The sequence below is a fragment of the Typha latifolia genome, chromosome 3 (genome assembly GCF_019914945.1).
Source record: "Typha latifolia isolate L0001 chromosome 3, TyphaL0001v2, whole genome shotgun sequence".
NCBI classification, from domain to species: domain Eukaryota; kingdom Viridiplantae; phylum Streptophyta; class Magnoliopsida; order Poales; family Typhaceae; genus Typha; species Typha latifolia.
This window is the reverse complement of record NC_133088.1, coordinates 17,400,504-17,422,873: the sequence shown is the minus strand read 5'-3', so window position 1 is coordinate 17,422,873 and position 22,370 is coordinate 17,400,504. Positions and strand designations below refer to the sequence as shown.

The 22,370-nt window shown below is 35.8% G+C and overlaps 2 protein-coding genes and 1 long non-coding RNA gene across 6 annotated transcripts; all 3 read right to left on the bottom strand.

Annotated features, from left to right (window-relative positions):
- Positions 1–1,001: 1,001 nt before the first annotated feature.
- LOC140784324 (uncharacterized) lies at positions 1,002–2,203 on the bottom strand. Its single transcript, XR_012108248.1, has 3 exons — positions 1,848–2,203; positions 1,696–1,765; positions 1,002–1,609 (listed from the first exon to the last, which is right to left on the bottom strand). It is a non-coding gene; the product is annotated as an uncharacterized lncRNA (long non-coding RNA).
- Positions 2,204–3,277: 1,074 nt separating this feature from the next.
- Positions 3,278–12,066, bottom strand: LOC140784047 (uncharacterized). Its single transcript, XM_073131225.1, is given in 10 exon segments — positions 3,278–4,888; positions 6,210–6,701; positions 7,397–7,752; positions 7,908–8,022; positions 8,169–8,355; positions 8,446–8,549; positions 8,717–8,786; positions 8,882–9,299; positions 10,137–10,502; positions 11,599–12,066. Coding segments are annotated over 10 exon segments (3,306 nt in total). The 5' UTR covers positions 11,639–12,066; the 3' UTR covers positions 3,278–3,730.
- Positions 12,067–15,621: 3,555 nt separating this feature from the next.
- On the bottom strand, positions 15,622–18,325 carry LOC140784323 (probable WRKY transcription factor 12). Of its 4 annotated transcripts, none has more exons than XM_073131647.1 (4): positions 17,961–18,325; positions 17,777–17,844; positions 17,527–17,688; positions 15,622–15,887 (listed from the first exon to the last, which is right to left on the bottom strand). In XM_073131647.1, the coding sequence occupies exons 1-4, from the start codon at positions 18,180–18,182 to the stop codon at positions 15,725–15,727; spliced, it is 615 nt and encodes a 204-aa protein (XP_072987748.1). In that variant the 5' UTR covers positions 18,183–18,325; the 3' UTR covers positions 15,622–15,724. The 4 variants fall into 4 exon arrangements, with proteins under 4 accessions (XP_072987748.1, XP_072987749.1, XP_072987750.1 ...); XM_073131648.1 differs by having other exon boundaries at positions 15,622–15,884; positions 17,527–17,691; positions 17,961–18,304; XM_073131649.1 differs by having other exon boundaries at positions 15,622–15,884; positions 17,961–18,298.
- Between the last annotated feature and the right edge of the window lie 4,045 nt (positions 18,326–22,370).

Below are 22,370 nucleotides of genomic sequence, written 5' to 3'. Positions count from 1 at the left end.
TAACGATTTGGTTGGCAAAAGGGCTATGAATGTGTTGATCAGGAGACAAGGTTTTTGTTTGTTGATTTGCTACACCTAAAGTTGGAGAACTAAATAATAAGCTGGAGGAGTTTTTTTTAAAAAAAAATTTTAATACTTAATATGATTAGTTGATCCTGGGGAAGTCTTCATGTTTGTCCATTAAAAAATTTTAATTCGGTGCATATGGACGCGTCAATGTATCTGTATATTTTATCTAGCAAAATTTTGAGCCATTTTGACGTCGAGCTCTAGATGATGTCAACTTAGCATTTTCAAAATGTTACAATTATTATATCGAATCAAACTGAATCAAATAGGTAGCAAGCAGCTTGCTTGCAAGCAAATTCATAAGGGAAAATAAAATTTCTATATTGAATGTGACCTTATAGTTGCATCTAATCCATGCTAAATTAGCAAGACTTTTTAAGGTTACATTTAACGTGCTATATTGATCAAAATTGGAGTTAGTAGATATCTCCCCTATAATCAATAAAATTATAGGATGGATTTCAACCTCAAATAATTATTATAATTTAGCGGTGATGTAATTCGGAGGTGCATCTCTACAACGTGATAACTGAAATTGATATCTTAGCGATGTTTAGTTCGAAATAATAGTTCAACGATACACACGATTTAAAGCTTAAATTAGATGACTTAGTATATTAGCTAAAACTTAGTGAGGCCTAAATGTCTCTGTATCTAAAAAATATTAATTTTTTATGCAATCCATATATAGCCTTTAGGCTCTTAAATTTTAAATCCTTGTCCACCAATTTGTGGTGATTTCTCCATAAATTTGACCTAACATGAGTAAAACCATAATATATATATATATATATATATATATATATATATATATATATATATATATATCAGTCATAAACTTATCAATTAGAAAATCCTGCACATTGGCGACACTTCTATAGATAAGAGCTCAAAAAAATTTCATATGTAAATTATGTGGTTATCCTCTCAACCTCAGTTTGATTACTTGGGTAAGCAACTCTCTCCGGGCATTTATCTTTCTTGCCAACTAAGGAAGATTATAAAGAGAGGAGGTCCTAATCATATCTCAACTCCCATATCCACAGAGTTTATCTTCACTAGAATAATGTTTTCTACTCCTACCTCTACAATTAAAAGCAAGAGAGGGGGGGAATAGAATAGAATGGAATAGGATCGGGAATAAGGACACTTTACAGCACTATCTGAGGTCTATCTGTCATCTTGGCCTTCATCCTAGCTGGCAGTAGATGAACTTTATTATGATGAGGTGGCCCCCACTACTTCTACTACTACCACCTCCACCAAGTTAATATTTTTCTCATGCCTTACAAAATACCCCTTACATTCAACTATATTACGTCAAACGCCACTCTATAAGACGGTAATTTGACATGGTGTGGTAGGGGTAGGATCGGAAAAAGGAAAAGAGGATGCCTCACCTTAGCTGTTATTTTGGTAAAAGAGAAGGGAAGGAAAGCGTACTCGTCTTTCACGGCTGAGTAAAACGCGGTTTACAACTCCTACGCACGAATCCTTTCACGTGGCTACCACGTGGGCAAACACCCCCGAACAGAACATCCTGTAAATGGTCAACCAAAAAATTCGCCTAAGCAATACAAATTATGCTGCGAATAATTCTCAGGATATCTCAAGTATAGATCTTACCATGTCTAATGTTACCAACTTTTTAGAGTTAATATCGTTAACTATTTAAGCACAGTCTCTTCGGCTTTGCCTGTGATAAAAAGAAATATAAGGAAAAAAGAAATGCACTGGTGCATATTGCTTGGGGTCTTGAAGTTGAGAGGCCCACCCACCTATTAATAGATCAGCGAACAATGTTAGTTGCTGTATGAGAGTGGGACAGTTGAGGCATACCACAGCTCATGGGACCCTTTCATAGTGTGGTCCTCACCCTTCTTACACTAACCCTCAAGGGTGACATCAGAGAAGCCAAAGGAGCTCATACCAAGGGGTGTCGGTGTGCCCCAAAAACTTTATGATTCCATGCTTCCAATACTTGTGGTGGGAAAGGCTGAGCTCTTCAACAAGTCCCTGTTTAGAAGAAGAAGAAGAAGGCCATGAGTATATGACAATGCATATGGTGATATGGGGCACACTTGTGCATGTCACACCCCAACTACTCGATTTGTTTTAAGCTTTTCAATTATGGTCTCCCACGTGGCGTGTCCATTTGGCCAAATATTTTCCAGATCAAATCATCTGTTACCTAAGAAAACTGTGGCTTGTGGGTTTTGCACTATAAAGTAGGGCTCATTAAGGGTTGCAAACACTTTGGCTAGGGTCAGTATTGATGCATTACTCTATTGCAACTTGTAGTCTAGAATCTAGAGATGACAAATAACATGTAGAGTAGAAAAATGCAATGCCTTGCGTATCAAAACAATTTAAGAGAGAAGTGTGAACTTTGTCAGAAAGCTAACTCAGAGGTGTAACACTCCTGATCAGAAGAATATTTGATAGGTATCGGATCACAACCATGTTGATATATTCTACCAGATCTATTCTAAGTTTCTAACAGGAGGTAACATGTGATGATTCTGTGGATGTAAAGAATAATTTTGCATATGATTGACATAAATTCATGCATGATGAGGGGGAAAGTATAGTTTAACTGAACACCAAACTGCAACACATGAATTGCATATTACACCTAGTGTACAATGAAAATTTACTAGTAGATTAACAATGAAATCAACCAAACCATAAATTGCAGAATTTTGTAAAATTTATGACTATTGATGCACTTTAGAAACATACCAGAAAAAGAAGTTAGATTGCACTCTACATATCTGTGAATAAAATGTCGGTTAATATGCAGCAGAGGAAAGTGGACATCACATGGGAATCAAACTGCTCATTGGTGACATCACACAGAAGGAAGCAAACATGATAACCTTGTGAATCAACAGCTGAACTTACGTCATGGCAAAAGGAATTCTAGATCACAAAGATTGGATACAATTTACATGATAGGTAGATATACCAAGTTAATGATGGTGCATCATGATAGTTGCAGTCTTGTGCTAAAGCTGCCTTTCAGAGAATCATGAAAGCTCCTTCAAGGCCCCATTCGAGTACAGATTCCGTTTAAATCTACAGATGTTGACCACTGCAGCATGTTAGTTTTGATGAAGAAACAACATAACCATATAAAGAAAGCTGTTCTGACTCTTGAGCCCTCCTAATGCATGACACTAAATGTGGAGAGAGGAGCAAAAAGATATCTTGCAAACAATGTGGCATTGGTACTTAAGAGAGATGAAATATCAGAGCAGCTGATTCTGCAACGTACACTTGCTCTTACAAAAAAACATCATAAATGCTCATATCTCAGAAATAGAACAACTGATCATCGTCATCAAACAACATAAGATGACCTCGAGCAGAGTTCAGAAAAATTAATAGTACAATGGTGTGGGACATGATCACTGCCCTCTTTATTTTTTGTCAGGGGCTAGCATCTTTTAGTAGAACCAAGCCTCAAGGATACCAAGCATGGCACATTTACACCTTCGTATCTCCAGCTTTGAACCGTAGAAACATCAATCAGACAGCACATTTGTCTGTATTCTAGGGTCAGGAAGAATATCAAATGGACAGATAAGGGCCTTCCCTTCCAGGAAAAGAAAAATGAAGTCCCAACATCTCAGGTCTAATCATAATTCTGGAGCTTGTCTCAACCTTGAGCATTTGATAATGCTTACGTGCCAATCAATGACTTATATTCCGCTTTATCATGACATCCTCTACTTCTTAATATGTCAAGTACCACATCAGTACTCTCTATGTCATTCTCCTGCTTGCAAAGTGCTAGGATGTTAGCAACATTTATTGGTTTTGGCCTCCAGTTGTTTACACCTCCACTTGATGAAGCTTTTTTCAGACAAAATAATGCATCAGGTATTTGGTTCTCCTTGATGTACCCCTCTGCAAGGATTTCCCATGTGGTTGGTTTAGGTTTTCCACCTTTTGCAATCAATTGATCAAGAGCATGCTTGGCCTTACCAACAAACCCTTGTCTAGCATACCAACCCATTAGAATGTTGCATATTTTGGGATCATAATTAGATGTATTGCGTATCCATTCCTCATAAAGCTTTTCAGCTCCATCGACATCCCCTAGCCTGATCAGAGATGAAAGCATGGACTGATAACCCAAATTCAGGATGGCTGGGAAAGTTGCTTTGTACTTGTTCCAAATGCGATATACTTCTTCCCTCTTGTCTATGCTGCCATAAAGACCAATAAGATAATTAAAAGGTGTCCGATCCCTACCTGTCATTCTTGTTTCAGCCTCTTTTAAGCAACTCTGTGCTTTCTCAAAGTTGCCCAGTCTAATGTACATGGTAGAGAGTGTGGTGTAAGTGGTCCAATTTGCATTGATTCTGCTCTCTGAAGTCATCAGACTTACCACTCGTTCCATCTCCTCTACATCTTTCATTGCTGCGCAATTTGTTATCCAAATATTGTAAGAGTATATGTCAAACATAATATTCTTTTCCTTCATCTCATCAATGATCCCAATGACCTTGCCATGTTCTCCAACATTCATGTAAAGAGTCATCATCACATTGAATGGAAGTGCATCAGTGGCATATCCATTGTTTCTCATTTTCTCAACAATCGCTTCTGCTTTGGATTTCATTTTTGCTTGCCCATAAACATTTAGAAGAGCACCATATGTACGTTTATCCTTCATGGTATCAGGAAGCTTGGAAAAGTGTTCTTCTGCATGTGAAATACCATATACCTTGGCAATCAGATCCAGCTGAATTGCCATGTCACTAGCTGAAAATGTAAATCGGTCTCCTCTGGCAGTCATCCATTCATATATCTAAAAACAATACAAATAGAAGGGGCAATTAAGTAATACAGTAAAATAAAAGCCAACAGAATAGAAAGACTATATATAAATGGAATAACTTCAAATGTGAAAGGCCTGTGATACTTGACTATAGAAAAGCAATAACTTAAATGTAGATTTGACAATCTCTTCTTACAGGAACAAGGAAATGAAAATAAACGGAAGCAAAAATCAAAATTTTCTGACCCAAGATGAAAAGCAGAGAAAAACTTGCAAATAAATCAACTAAGCATAGAAAATAACCATATCTTAATGAAAGAACAAGATGATTTTTTTTATCTTTGCATAGCCTAGATACTACAGAGGCAATGAGAGAACTCAATTACTGTCCACTTAATGAAGCCTCCAACATACTCCAAATGATCTACAGTGGCTGCCTGATGTTCCCATAACTGCTCCACCTATTAGAGGCTAGACCTACCACCATACGCAAACCTGAATTTTGGGCCATCTCTTTCTAGGATCAGATATTGCTATTAAGCAATATGCTTGTGAGTTTTGACAGCAAAGAAATTAGCCGTGAATCGTACCCCTCATTTTCTTGCTCCATGAAACACTAAAACCTTAGCTTAAAACCTATAAATCCTACTAATTCCTCTGGAGTTGGTAGTTCTGAATTTTGTTAACCACCATCAACTAAAAGTTAGTTGTCACCTTAAGATACGTAATCAAGCATGATGTTAAATTTCATAACTGGAGAGACACACAATCAATTTGTTTCTAGAACTACTAAATTATAATTTTCATTCATTGTTCCTCCTATGCACCTAGAATTGGCTGCCTACTATTCTGGTCAAATGATATGCATTCTCGGCCTCTGAGTAGAACCATCTTATGGAATATCCACAGTACCAAAATGTATAACATCTGCACCAATTTGATCACTACATCATCGATGTTACTCTGACTAATAAAGTCACACTATTGATGGTCAACTTTCCTTGAAGGTACACTTGAAAGTTTAGCAATTGACGGCCAACATATCCACAAAAGTGTCCATGCATCCATAAAATTATACTTTTGAAGACAATGAGCTATTTGTCGAAGAACATTAGAAATTAGAGTCTAGAAGCATAAGAAACACACATCTGCTCAAAACCAATTCTCTAGTTACCTCATCCCTTGTAATATCAACAACTACTCAGTCACGCAATAAATGAAGTGGCAAATCACCAAAATTTCTAAATTTGCAAATTATGAGAGCTGATTCAAACCCCAAAGATACCGAAAAAAAGAGAGAGAAAATTTCAAAAGGGAAATCAAGGAGATAGAAACAAACAGGTAAGACTACCTCGAGGGCGAGCCTATAGCGGCGAAACTTCCTGAGCTCCTTGGCTACACGGCAGAGCTCCCACTTGGAGAGCCTTCTCTCGTCCTCATCCCACCGGTCAAGCACGTCGCCGGACCGAAGCCCCTGGCTCTCCATCGTCGCGATCCGACGGTAGAGCGAACTCCATTTGAGCGCCGGCCGCCGCTCGAAGTCTACCGTCCCGTAGCTGTGCACCTTCGATATCGACGAGCATCGTATCTGAAGACATGGCCACTTCTTCTCCTCCTTGAGGACAACGGGAGAGCGAAACCCTAGAAGTAGTTGGGATGAGGTGGAGGACGGAGGAAGGAAGGAGAGAGGAGGAGGGGATGGGGAGATTTGGTAATGGAGAAGCATCTTTTCTAGGGTTTCGATGTGTTCGGCTTCGAAGAAGTTGGAACTTGGAAGGAGAGGAGAGATGACTATGTCGCGCGGATAAGAGGCTTCGATTTTTGACGGAGAAAAGCGGGAGATTTATCCCTTTTAAGAGGAGTTATCCATTTGGTAATCTTTTAAAACTTTTTTCATTTCACACCGTACATTATCTGATTATTTTAGTTTACACCCTGCATCATGTGATTATTCCACTTTTAAACCCTATATTTTCACTATCTCTAATTTGACCCTTAATATTTTTTATGAAATCATAGTTCAGGGTGCTTTTTGATATTTTATTGGAAAAAAAGTATCTGAGTTGATACTTAATAAAATCATTAAAGCACAGTGCAAATCACAATGAACACGTAATGTATGGTGTAAAATGAAGAAAATCGCTAATTTTAGCAGGGGAAGAAACAAATTACTTGTTCCAGATATAAACATTCCTCTTTCAGAAATAAGATAAATCACAAAGCAAGTATTGATCTCCATATCAGACAGCTCCTAGGCACACTGCATTTTCACCCAGCACCTTCTCTTTTTTTTTCTATTGGCAATAAATACAAGTTCTAGCTCCAACTTTTCACAAATAAATTGCCAAGCTATACACAAAAGAACAAACTGGAGCTGATTTAAAGGCAAATATCTGATCCAGCTCTCTTAAAAGTCGGCAAATGTATCGTTGTAGAAAACTAAAAGATGAAAGAGCACAAGCTACAATCACCCAACCATTTGAACACCTCATTTTAAGTTTAAGTTGTCAAAGGAAGATGTTATTGGGGGGTAATCTAGCTGAAATTGGAAGATTGATAACTGAACAGACTCCCCTCAACGTCGGCAACTCCACTCTCTGCTCGGGAGCTGTTTGTGACTGGTTTCTGTTTCAGGGGATGGTATAGAAGTTCTGCCTCTGGAAATGATGAATTGCAAGGAATATCCAGCAGCAAGTCATGATCAGAACTGTCATCAACCTGTTCTAAAAGGGCCAGTGAGAATCTCCTATCTGGAGGAGATTCAAAGAAGCTCCTTGGGTCAATGAATTCAGAGGCTGCAATGCTAGAATTCAGTTGAGAGTAACTTCTCGACGGTAGATCCATGCTTCCATGTTTACAAATTCTCTTAGGGCTTCTCATAGCGCCTTTCAGCTCTGGAGTTCAGAAATAACAATGAATCAGTTTATAACTGTGTCTTCCTTTAATGCAAGAATTCAGTGTGTGAGCAATAAGTAATGCACGACGTCCTAATTCCTAATACTTCAAATGCTTAAATTTGCACCAAAAGTGGGTTGGGAGAAGATGAAACCTGTATAGCTGTGATTTTGGCCACTACAAGGCCTCTTGAGGGGTGCCACGTTAAAATTTGCAGCAAATGACCCACTTACTATCTCCTGTCCTTTAATCTGTCTATCATTTTTCTCCTATAGAAAACACAAAAAATCAGGCAGGTCCATATTTGTGACTTCAGAGCAAGGAGTCCATAATATAATACTAGCAAATGTATCCACATCCGAGGAATTATATTGAACATCTAAAATACAAGTATTAGGTGGCAACCAATTCATACCTTCAGCTGTTTATAGCACTCCACCCACTTAGACTTTGTTGAACTATGTAATAAAAGTCTCTTCAAATTTCTACGTTCTTCAGTATTTGCTCCTGGAGATGATAGACTGAAAGTTCCCTCTCCAAGCAGTTTTTGGAAGTAATATAAAGTCTCCATAAATTGAGACGTACTGAACATGCTTCTAAGACTGCAGTTATAACAAAATAACACCATAAGTAATGACAGAGCCGTTTTATCTTTTACTAGATCAGTAAAGTCAGAAGAACGTGGAGAGAACCTTTCAGGAGGTTTCACAGTATCTGTAGTAGGAAGATGTTTCAGCAATTGTTGTTGTTCCTCATATGTAAAATACTTCATGAAACTCTCAAAGTTAACAATATCCTGCCAAAACACAAAAAACTGGCATAGTAAGCTCAATTGGACAAGTTTGTTGAAGCTAACATCTTATGGCCAATAGATTCTCAAGAATATCAACTAACGAAAACTTTTAAGATTTAAAAAAAAAAAAAGATGAATGTTTAGGTGGATATTAAGCAATACGAACCGACCTTTATATCTATTGACATCAAAGATGAATCTGCTTCTTGCAGGATCAGTAGCTTTCGATGAAGCTTATCCCTGCAAAGGAGAAAATCCAAGCCATAGAGAACAAGAAGTTAATCAACAATAACTGCAAAACAAAGTATTTTAGGAAAAATAATACTTCAAGGCACCTTTTAGCATTATCTTGATCCACTTGTGCTGTAGACTTCTTATGTTCTTCAGCAGCCGTGTTTCCTTTCGTTTCACAATTTATAGGAAAAGATGCTGGCCCTGAATAGGCCTCATCAGTAATATACAATCTATTATCTACAGTAAATGAGCTTGCCTCTGATTCTTCTTCTATCAGTGTCAAATTTGGACGTCTAATTAGTACACTACCATAGCCAATCTCAAAGGAACCTGTTGGTGTTTCCCTTTGATAAAGAAGGTCACCTTCCGAGCATCCAGAAAGGTAAGATGACTGCTGTTCATGCATTATGGAGTGCAGATCCTTCGTGAGCCTTTCAACAGAAGAGGGTCTACGACAACTTACAGATGTCCTCTTTCTAGATGGAAGTTGTGACTCCCAATCATTTGACTGTGCTGAACCTGAGAAAAGGAGATAGCAGAAAATTATTTTACAAGAAAAGTTTGACAACAATGATAGAACTAAATGAAGAAGCTTTAAGCATCTAAGATCGAAAACTGGTTATCACTTACTTAGATATCAAGTTAGTAATCGCTGATAAGTTCTTGTTTAGTGCTACTACAATCCAAGATAGCAATTAACGAATCATCCGTGCACATATTCAGAAAAGACAAATGATAAGCATTGAACTTGATGCACATTTAGCATATCAAAGTGGTGAAAATGCACTTCACAGAAATAAGAACCAAAGAATTTCTGGTCATTGCTTTTATCTTCTAAAGTTATGCACTCTGAGTCTCTGAACAATCATAAGAAAATAGAAGTAAATCCATGGAAAGAATATAATAAAATTTAATTAGCAGCTCTGAGGAAGATGAGGAAGAACACTGTTCTTATTTATCTTAGTGATATTCACCTTAATTTTTTTCCCCTTTTTGATGAGAGGGGCCTACAAAATCTATGTTCATAAATTTGCATAGGCAGCTGCTATATATACACAGTCTATGCGTCAACTTTTGGTTACAAGAGGGCTTTACAAAACCTACTGCCAGAATGACAACGAATAACAAGACATTGTATCGAACAGCTATAAAGGCAAGAAATGCTAGGACACATGGTTTGCTAGTTCAAGGATGTGATCCTCAAGTCCCTCCCTATTTATAGTTTAACGAACTCATCCTTCGACATTCCTTTTCTCAAAGCTATCGGCTAGTATATGCACATCCTTCTCAACAAAGGAAAGTGGTACCATTTACCAAGGGGCACATGAAATTTGGTGGATAGGAGAAATTATTAACCTGCCAGATCACTTGCATCAGCAACTCCAAAATGTGCACAACTCTCTGAGTATGATATTGCTGATCCAGAACTAGATCGATTGCTTGTATCCCCCTCGATGATCTTTTGGAAGTTCTGATCACAAAATCGCATTTCACTTTCATTTTCCAGTATGATACTGTTTTGCTTTTTCTTGAGCAACTTCTGCTCTTTGGGCTTGGATGATACACATTTCACTTTAGTAACTTTTACTACTGCAGAAGTAACAGCTTCACGAGCATGCAGCGGAGTGTAATTTGTCAATGAACCTTTCGTCCTCCATCTTGAACCGCATGCATTGCACAACACTGGTTTTTCTGGCGGCCCATTCCGCCAAAGAGGAGTACCTGTTGCATTAGTTCTCTCCCATAATTAGTAAGCTAGTAGTCCAATGATATTACAGGATACAGAACATGGTGACATAGTAGAAAAGTGCTATATTATTGTAATATTCATGCACTCTAAACCACTGATAGTAGACTATGCTAAAATTTGAAAATCAAACGCATAAAGATTCTGCTAACATATTGTTGAAAGTTATACATTCTATTTGCAGGCAATAAAAACAGGACAGTTATGAATGGCATGTAAATTACACATGACAATGATAGTGGAAGTACTTAAAACAAAATTATGTTCAGGTGACACCATAATAAAGTATTTACTTAAGTTAAATCAATACTAAAAGCACAATGTGAGACGAATATGGATGAAAGCACTCCGCGCATGAACTAGTACAAAGAGTGATTCTTGAAATTATTCTACCACATCTGATACATACAATTGTCATGTGGAAGTTGTGACCAAGTTAGTAAATATTCTCCATGTTATAACTTACAAAACAAGAACAGGCTGCAATTCAAGGTGAAGAAATAGATACACTACTACCCAGAAACAAGTGGACCTTAATCAAGAAAAGAAGGCAAAACATAAACAATTGTCCTCGAGCATTACTGCAACTCAGCCACAAACTATAGCAGAACAGCACAATCTCATAACTTTCCAACTTCTCTTGAATGTTCTTTAAGTAACATCTGTTACTAAATATTGCTAGCATGGTTCAAAGAATATACAGGGATTCAAAAATTAGGAAGACCAATATATTATATAGAAATTAGAAAGGATAAAAGAACACAGAAGAACTCATAAGAGTACAGAATTCGGAGTTCAAGCCCTTCAGAAATCCCATATTTGACGACCACATAACATATAAATTGCAAACCAAGAAATCGTGCTTACTGAACAACTCAAAATCCAAGAAATCATAGTTTAGATATTTCAGGGAAGTTAGGAAACATTACATCAAACACCTTACACCCCAAGTGCATCAAGGTTCAATTTTTATCATTCAGATATCCTCAGGAATGCATGAAAGAAGGAAGGAAGGAAGAAGATCCAAATAAAACAAATCTATTCATCAGAAAAATATGAATAAGCGCTCACTTGTAACTCCACAATGACAGCAAGGTCCATTCTTTCCCATAAAGCAATCTCTCTCTCTCTCTTCCCCCCTCTTAATCCCAATACAAAAATTAGCAGAAAAAAAAAAAAAGATGAAAAAAAAATCAGATTTTTTTTACACCAATATTCAACAAAATTAGCAAGAGTTCTATCTGTATGAATCCCTGTCGCCTATTAAAACTAATATCACTAGGCTTTGAGAGGCTTCTGCTACAAAACCCAGAAGGGAATTTCAGGAAGACAACTCTAGTCAAGGCTTCGGTTGGTGTTCTACTCCTATCCAGTCTGACCCAAAAGAGAGAAGAGAGAAGAGAGAAAGAGAGAAAGGTAAAGGGGAAGAAAGGAGGAAAGAGAGAGAGATGTAGGAAGAATGGACTTATGGGAGAATGCACCCCAAAAGATCTATAGGGTCAGATGGGTTCTAGATGGATATCTGTACAAATCCAATGGAAGGGAGAAGGCCATTGGAGAATCAATTTAATGGTGGGGAAAAGGAAGGAGAGTTGAATAGAATAAGGTGGGGATGGCTTTCGGTATTTTATTCGTAATTTATGACCTCTTGGCCGGGCTATTCGTAACTTTATTACATTTTGTTTTTTAATTAGTAGATTTTAATGAGTATAGAAGATATATGCACTCAATATTAAAAGCTCAATTTTATCAATTAAAAAACCAACTGTAATTAAATTGCAAAAATCTCTATTGAGCAATAATTTGCAAAATAATTCTACTAGATAGTTACATTAGCAATTATGGACCAAAATGTACCTTCCTTCCTTCACCTGTCATCCATCACCTCTCCTCTAGGCTCTAGTTCGTCATTAAATCGAGCACCGACTTCTCCTCTCTGTGACCGCCCCCCAACACCATGAAGCTCCGTTGCTCCGGTGCAATAGTTGCCTGGCTTCGGCTGCTCAAGTCTTCTCTCCTTCCTCAGCTTCATCACTTCTACCTGGATTCTGTTGCTCTCTCTCTCCTTCATAGTCTACCACTCCCTCCCCCCATTCGACCATTGCTTTAAGGGAGTTTTATAGTTATCGTGAGATGTTGCATTTAGAGTCGTTCTGCCATCGGCTGCATCTCCCTCTCTTTATTTTTGTGTATTTGAGGATTTATACATTTTGTGTTGTCTACTATAGTGTCGATTGAGCCATGGGGATGTTTGATTTGCCTTTGCCTATGTTACTCAACTTTCTAATGCTACCATTTATGATGCGGTCATACTTACTTGGCCGAATGAGAGACTTCTATTTCTCTACTCAAATGTCTGAGATTAATATTGCTCTTTCATACCTTGGTTATTTGTTGTCAGTCTTTATATATCAACTTCAAAGGTTGATGCCTTTCCTCTTTACATTTGGTATCAAATTAAACTAAGATTCCTATGCTTAATGAACCATCTTTCTACAAACTTTTCATAAATAAAAGAATAATTTGAGTTTTGATTTATATTTGCGAATATGGTTAGAAAAGGAAATTAATTTGGTCAATACACGCAGCAAATCCCTTATTATCTCTCTAGAATAAATAATTAACATGAAAATATTGCCCATTTTCTCATTGACATTATTTATTATGACATTTAAGTATTTAACCCCTTTAATTATCTAATATCAAATGATTATTTTACTCTCAATTTCTCTTTTCTTTTTTCTGTCATGTAACATTTTTCACAAAAAAAATTAAATAAATAGTTAACAAAACTGATATCTCTAGAGAGTTTATATTATTGAGAGAGTCAATATATCACAAAAAAATAAATAATAAAGCTTATATAAAAATAAGCAATAGTTCATAAGGATGTAATTTATTTTCAAAATCTAATAACTAATATTTTGAAGCAATAATTCACGAAGATTAACCTAACTATCTTGCATTAAAAAATGGGAATGTCTCTAGCTTTGAGTCTAAGACTGCGTCCCATCCCTTTAATTTTACTTAAACAAATAAGCAAATTCTTTTAATCGAGTAATTAGAAGGGAATGATAGTTTTTAAGAATATATAAATTATCCTTCTATACTTCGTTAACACTTAAGTTTTTATTCCTTTAAAAAAAGAATCTCTACTTAACTAACGTTTCTTAGTTGACCCACTTACCGCCAAAACCACCGACCTTTACTTGCATCTTAAGGCTTGCCAATTGGCAATTGGTTGGATGGGTGAAAGGATACTCTACAAATCCAATTGTAGGAAAGGATAACTCTCCTTTGTGATTGTAAACCTATTATTAATTTGGTATTTGATAATTATTTATTATTTTTTTCGTATGTAAACCCTTATATATATATATATATATTGTTTTATTTGTGTATACTCTTCTAATATTGATATTTAGTTGTGTACCCAACATTTGACTTTTGAAAATTGTCTCTTTAAAAAGTCTTGTTTTTGTATGGATAGCCATAAAAAATAACTAACAATAACTTTTAACAACAAAAGTAAAAAAAAAAGTTATTCTTATTCATTTTTAAATATATTGCTATCAGTGAGGGTATCTTTTATCTTTTCATCTAGTGGATAATTCATATTTTACCTTATAGAAAATAAAAGCATCCATTATAAATAAAAGATTTTAAAGAGTATATATATATATATATATATATATAAAGCATAAAATTTAGAAAAGGTATACAAATAAATCAGGAGGTTTCAACGGGTAGTCATGCAAAAAAAAAATTGGATTCTTTTATGTAATTTTACCTTAAAACTTTTAAATATTATATTTTTTGCTAACTAACACTTAATCTTGACTAATCATCATATTTGGTCGAATGAATGTCGAATTTGAAGATCCTCACTAGATATAAGATTTTAGAGAATTTGATAAGCTTATGATAAAAATATATATTTATTCAACATATTTATTATATTTTTGTTATCTAGAATCCGATTGATATTATTTTAAACGTGTTAGAAAATTTATCCAATCTTCTATAATATTATCTCTAATGAGGATAATTCTGACATATGATTTAGTTAAATACAATGAAAGAATAATAATTATTTTGACTAAGAACGAATTAAATGGTTAAGTTGAAAGTATACGAAAGTTTCGTGCAATTGAGTCAATATGTGATAAAGTACTATTTACCAAAAATAATTGACTCTATCATAATTGCTACTATAGTTTTTTAAGAATTTTCATAATATATTCTTATTAAAGTTAACAAACTCATGTAAATAATTAGAGTGTGAAATATTTATCAAAACAAGATATTTTTTATTGTGATATTGGGTAAAATATTGGATTGCTTTTAAACTATTATAATCATGATTAGTGAGAGTTTTTATAGGGATGACAATTTTAAATAAGTGGTTGACCAAACTAGCCCTGTTACAAATTTTTTTTTACCAAAATAAATTGTCCCTCAAACTTATTACCAAAATAGATCTATTTTATTATATTCCTAACTAAAACGCTGAACTCATAAGTGTTTTATATAACAAAATTTGCCCAACTGCTAACAAGTTCGATGTTTTTATCTAACACTAAGATGCTGAACATTTTAGCATTTTATTTGTAGGAATCCATTTAAGTAGTGCTTCAACTACTTAAGTTAAAACTTTACTTTTAAAATATTTATCTTAATAGCATCTCTACCCTAGTAGTAAAACGTTTATGAGTTTAGCATTTTTTTTAGTGCTATAGTGAAATAGACATCTTTTAGTATTTAACTCAAGGGCAGTCTATTTTAGTAAATAAAGTTTGGAACATGACTAGTTTGGACAAAAACTCTTTTTAAATAGCATAAATATTTTAGATGTAATTATGAAATTTTGAGGAATGTGTTGGGAAATATGATATTTTTTAAAAGTTTTAAGTGACAATTATGTAAAACCTCACAATTTTTTTCTTTTAAATTTTTCAGAGGGACACATCCAAAATTTTAATTACTCAATCTTCTTTATATATTAGCCAAAACTGAGAGAGTAATATATATATATATATATATATATATATATATATATATATATATATATATATATATATAAAATAGAAATACTTCAAGTTGATAATTATGATGTCAAATTCTTTTCACAAGGTCGTAGTACACAAAATCCATCCATAATATTTATAACTGAGAATAATAATTAATTAACTTGTAATTAGAAAGAGCTAAAACAATTATGCTCAGATGAGTTTGTATCATCACATGGGGAATGGGTATGTCTGCCTTCGTATGTGGTGATCACCATACGACAATCCTCAGACAAACGTTCAACTCTCTTCTTCACTCGGCAATTATTATGAGTGCAGCGATAATAACTTCTGTCAAAGAAAAAAGAAACATACAGAAGGATAAATAATCACAAGCTTAATTATTTTGAAACTATAAGCTATCAAATATAGTCAGAGGTTATTAATCTTATACAGAATCTAGTAGAGAGTTATAGAGTTAAAATATCAAGAACAGCAACAATAGCAGTAACAAATATCAAAGATGTGTAGCTTTTCTTTTTCTAGGAACTAATTAAATATGTTATATATCATGCAGATACTATTACTTTGATAGATAAGAGTTGCTAACTTTGTTATTCTCCATCACCTTGAAGTATTTAATGGTTGCTGATCATTCTGAATGTACTTACTCTAGAAGAGATTGATCTCGAAAGAACTACTGATAAAAAAAACAAAGAAGGAAAAGAGAGAGAGAGAGAGAGAGAGAGAGAGCATGCAATACTAGCATTGATACTATACTGTACACTTGGCAGCATCCATAAAAAGTAAGTACTAAATGAAATGGATAGAAGGTTGGAAGGTATCTCATAATTTCTGCTAAAGAATAATATGAAAAAGTATCCTTCTGACTATAAGCACACAATCTTTTCAAATAAAGAAGATTATGTCTTTTTCTAACTGTTATAGATCTAATTATCAGATCCAGTGCAATGCGATGAAATCAAGGGAAATAAGAAGTTGACATAGAGTTCTATGTTTAGAAAGCTTGTCTAAGAGCATTAGTTTCGCTGTTCTTCGAAAATGATACACCAAAAATATATAGTTAGTATCATATTTGTACTACTGAAAGTATTACTCTCTGACTGCTAATATGAACTACTCTCTCCAGCACTTTTAGATCAAGTGCTTACAAGATCATTGGGACATTTAGGATTTTAAAACGCTAGAACAACATAATGTAAAAAATAAGTTCCTTCTTACCGGTTTATGATAGGATTTTTCTTCAGCTTTTCATTCTAAAATTTTATAATACGTTCCAGGATCAGATTTCTGGGAGCACCCATAAAAATGTTCTATTTGAATTTTCTTAAATCTCTAAGCATTTCCTAGAACGGTTACCTCATATAAAGTACTAAGGAGGAGGAAAAAAGACTAAGAAATTAGGTCAAACTAACTCTTATTTTGGTTAGTCATCAAAGTTCCAATCATTTTCAGAAGACTACTTCAAACACAACTGCGGAAATAAAGAGAGGGAAAGAAGGGAATAATCCAGTGGGTCATCTCCTTGGCCTGTTTCCTTTCTGAGAGATGCAAACTGGGAAGATTGAACTACAGTACAAGATGAGAAAACTTGGCATCACTCTAAGGATTTCATTCTTGTTTCTTTCCCTAAGTGGAAGAATTTGCTGTTCGTGTGTTCAGCACCTCCAAACACACTCTTTTTTCCCTTCTATTGTTAGTTGTTTCTCTCAAGATTCAACTTCTCAGTCCTTTTTAGGGTTCTCGTGAGGACTTAGATCCTTTCTCTCTCTCTCTCTCTCTCTCTCTCTCTCTCTCTCTCTCTCTCTCTCTCTCTCTCTCATCTAGAGAGCCTAGAAGTCGCCACATTAGATGGATCACTGCTGTTACGCTTTGTTGAAGATTAAAATGAACACATATATGTAACACTTGCAACTAATTAAAATAGCAGATAAATAGTTTATATTTTCCAGAGAATAGGAAGTTATACCTTGGATGGAGGCTATTCTTGACAACCTTTTGCCCATACTTCCTCCACTTGTAGCCATCATCTAGTACATCAACATCACTCCTAGTCTGGAAGCAGAACCTTGGCTCTCTCATCTTCCTCCTCATCTTCACCTTTCCCTTCTCCGCCGCCGAGCTCCTCCACCTACTTGAGACGTGAACCTTTTACAACCAGGAAGAGATCACACAGAGAGATGATATATATATAAATGGAGATGATTAGAGATGTGCACCACGAATTAGCACCATCCTTGCAAGAGCTAGTCTGATCGTTTCCAACTTTGATCTCTGAGGTCCCCACCTGATTATTTTGATCATAGTATTTGATCATAGTGCTAAAAAATTAGAGAGAGACGAAGAATCTCATGCATACAAACAGAAAGTGCAAGTGTATTATGCACATATATAGATATATACCTCTTCATTACCCCAGGAGGACAGTGAAGCAGGCTTCTCACAAATAATGGCATTGTTGTGATAGGAAAGGCCTGCAGTAGTCTGCGCTTGGTATGGATGATCACTTCCATGTAATAAACCAAAACCACTGAGATCTCCTTCTCCTTGCCCAAAGTGATCCATTTGCTGCTGCTGCATTAGAGGATAGCAGCTGGGAACTCCAACTCCGTCCCTTCCTTCCATCAGGCAATTAATGGCTATTACTATAGAGTATAGTCTTCTCCTCTTCTTCTTATAACCTCTAACACAATGCTTTTGTAATGACTGAAGGTGTGAGACATGTAACTTTGGCGAGTCTTCTGGTGCTTTGCACAGCAATTAACCACGAGTGCCGGTTAAAACTTTGAGCACTTTATGGAGCTTTGCTTCGTTGTGGTGGTCAATCAGAGAAGACATGCACAGTGGTAGTAGTTGTCTAATGATTAGTATTTTCTACTAGTAGTTGCTGTTGATGTTAACAGTGATCTTTTCTTGTTCTCAGGTCGATGTCAGAGCACAAGACATATACCAACGCTAGCTAGTTTGTGATATGTATACTGTATGATCCTTCCAATGGTGAGGATTCATTCTCTTGAGTGTAAATGTAATCATCTTCTAGAACTATGTAACATTTGATTTCACCTTAACTTTACTTTTTTAAGTTAAGTCTTTTGATTCGTATTTGAAGATTATGCGCCCAAAAAAAAAAAAAAACCCGCCAATATCTAATACCCTTAGGGGTTTTTTATTTATTATTATTTTTTCTACAGAAAGTAAAGTTTAAAAGGGAAAGTTTCTGGCAACATAATGGAATCCAATTCTTTTCCCATAAGAAAATAGCAGCTTGGTTTGTCTTATTCGATCATCGAAATTATATAACGTACACTGGGACTGAGCTCCTGATGCGTGCTGTCTCTACATGCACTCAAGCAGAATGCTTCAGGTGTGAATCCATCTCTCTCTCACAACAGATAGAATTCTATAATTGTAGCCTCTGAAAAGCTCTTCAGATCATCATATGAAGCCATTCTTTTTTTTTGGTATAAATTTAGAGTCATAAAACATTGGTGGTATTATAACAAATTATATTAATCGCAACTTGCGACGAGCTCAGAAGAGTTAACTGTGTACAAGAACTTGAAAAGCTAGCAGACAAGGAGAAACCAACTGATTAGGAGACTACAAAGAGGTTCTCACTTTTTACTGCACTTGTTGCTTTCATTGTCATCGTCATTGGCATCTGCCATAATTGCTTATGGAAGTATCATTATCCATTTGCACTTGGAATATAATTCCTGGGAAGAATGAATGAATACTAAGAGGGTAAAAAGAAGGGGGTCCATCTGTTCCTCAACTTAGCCATCGATCCTTGGCTTTGTGAAATGATCATGATGAGCTCTTGGGGATACATCCAAACAGTCCTCCATCGACGCTTCTCCCCCACTCGACCGCCCTCCCGAAGAAAGCTATCATGACTTCCATTTCAATCTCTTATCTTTTCCACTCACTCTCTCTCTCTCTCTCTCTCACACTCACTCAATAGTTTTAATTCTTCCACAGTAAGTGACTCCCCAAGTGAAGTAAACCTTCAAAAACTTCACTTCAACAACTGGTGTAGCTTTCTAGCTGAGATGCAGAAAGACATGAGAAAATATTCTTGACAGTGACTTATTACCACACTAGAATAATATAAAGATTTGACGAAGGTCATTATTAAATAGCATTCTATGAGTTGATACCATGATGGTGTAATGGAAACAAGACTAGATAGTGATACACGGCCAAGTAGAGGAGACAATGGAAGGTCAAGCAAAGCAAAGCATGAAGGTGCGAATAGTACGGCTCCTGAAATTTATGTTTGTCAAGATCCATCTCCATGTTCATTTATGGCATCAAAGAATCTTGAGATAGTGGGTGGTTTGATCTCTTCCTCCAGTTTCCACTTCCTTTTTTCTTTGAGTTGAGAAGGTGGCAAAGTGCATAAAGTTCCTTCCAATTGTGAGGTACTTCAAATATTTTCTGTTCAGGAATTCAAAGAGTTGTTTATATCTTTGTTAGTTCGGTCTGAAATCAACACCCTAAAGTTGAACACTCTACCTTTATTTTTCTTCTTCTTCTTCTTCTTCTTCTTCTTCTTCTTCCTCTTCTTCTTTATCACAGCCCAATAAAGATAAAACTTATGACTAGTTTAGACATTTATATTAGGTAGAAATGAATAATCTAAAGTGCCAAGTTTGAAAAGGTCGAGAGATTCACGAATTTGCAGACTGAAACACTGACACAATGTGAAGAGGGGTTCTCACTGGTTGTGTCTGTAAGGTTGAGTTGGTATTGTTACTACTGATCTAGTTCTCAGAAAACACCAATACAAGCATCATTTGAGAGGATTAGAGTCATTGTTGCCCCACAACTGGCTTTTGCTCTCATCAAGTTGTGTTGGATTGTCAAATCATATTGGAGACATTCTTATCATCAAGGGTCAATCACTTTCCCTAGGTTGGTGAATCAAGTGGCAGAAAGGCACTCAGGATCCAAATTTACATCTCAGAAGCGGAAGAGATCCAATGCTCAAGATCTTTTCATGATGGCATTTGGCAAAAGGTAATCGAGCCTCTCTTCTTTTGTCATCTTAGTGGATGATGCATTTCTCCTCAATGCTTGTTTCCAATTCCTAATATCATGTGTGTGTGTGTGTGTGTATATATATATATATATATATAATAAGATTTCACTTTGTAACATTGGAAATTCATAAGAAAGATAAAAAAAGGAAAGAAGAAAACAAAAAGTAATCTGATAAATGCCATTGGTATGAATGAAAAAGAGAGGAGTTGGACACAAGAACAAACACTGGAGGAGACATCCACCTGCAGTTAAGCCCACGGCTTTGCTGTCAAGGCTGCTGGATTCCATGGGAGCAATCATAGCCGACCACCTCCTTCCTCTGTCTCATGATGCCAAGAGTTGGTGCTTTTAGGTATTCCCTTCTTCCTGGGCCCCACTCTGCTTTGCACACTTCCTTTGTCTCTTGCCTTCTTCTCTATCACTGATCAACCTACAGTCCTACACCTAATCGTGTCAACTTCACGGGATTTGGGCCCGGTGGGCCCATCTTTGGCCCGTTTAAATGGACTGAGCAGCCTGCAGGCTGCAGTAAGGACCTGAATTGTCGTAGTAAAAAATAATAATTATAATTGACGTTCTAGATTAAAATGAAGTGATATAATTCAATAAAAATATATTAGAAAAGAAAGACTGATAGTTCTTGTTTTTTTCTCCAATGAAAAGCTCGTATGCTTACTATTTCATTAATTCCAAACATATTTTATAAGAGAGATTGTAGCAGCCCCACCAATGACACAATCAGAAATGGTAAGCATTAAAACTAGAGGACTTATAAAACAATACTCAAATACACGAGCAAACCGGGATAGCTAACTAGAGCTTCATCAGGGTCGTTATGGATCTTGAAACAATGTGGCAAGGTTGATCCTGCAAAAAAAAAAAAAAAAAAAACTAAATAGAAGATTAATGAAGAAAGATAAGAGTCTAAATTATCACCAAAATCACATGTAATAAGAAATTGGAGGAAGATTTATTCCCATCTTGAAATAAGTTCCTGGCGAGAGAGTAGCCATAAAAATCTTATTACCACCACAAATCCCTGCACCAGTAGAATTAGTCGAGTCCCTTGCCAAAGTGACTAGGGAAAATATTAGGGAGAGGAGTGTCGGCTCCACTCAGGCCCATACCCACTTTGTCAGAGAGAGAGAGAGAGGCTACTAAAGAGAGAGATATGAGAGGAGGGCATTCCTCACACCAGGAAACAGTATAGCCAACTTTTTGATGAGTATGAGGGGTGTGAAAGGCGAAGGAAGAGAAGCCCATTTTAACGTTGTATTTAACGTCGGTGTCGAAGGAGGGAAAGGGAAAAGAGAGATAAGGAGGAAGAAGAGAAAAAAAAATAGACTACATTCTCTTTTTGTAGTCAAGATGGCTATGTAAGGAGAATAAAGGATAATCAGTGATGAAATCATCTAGATAGCGATGACACTGAAGAGAGAGGAAGAGGGTGAAGCCCTAATAAAGAGGTCACAATTGTTGTTTCGGATAGTTGTTTTGATGTACTTGAATCTGATAAGTAAAGACTATGAAATTCAATTTTAGACCACCTAGGCTTTACCAAATGTGAACCTTAATATATATATATATATATATAGAGTTGAACCTTGATTTATACTGTTTACTAGTAGGATTTGATATTCAAAGATCTATAAGTGACATGTAATTATTAAATATCCAATTCATTTGAATCCAGGAAAAAAAAATTATGCTGAGAAGATGAGGAAACGCATAATTAATTTATTTGAGAGCCACGTAGGGCCTAACTCA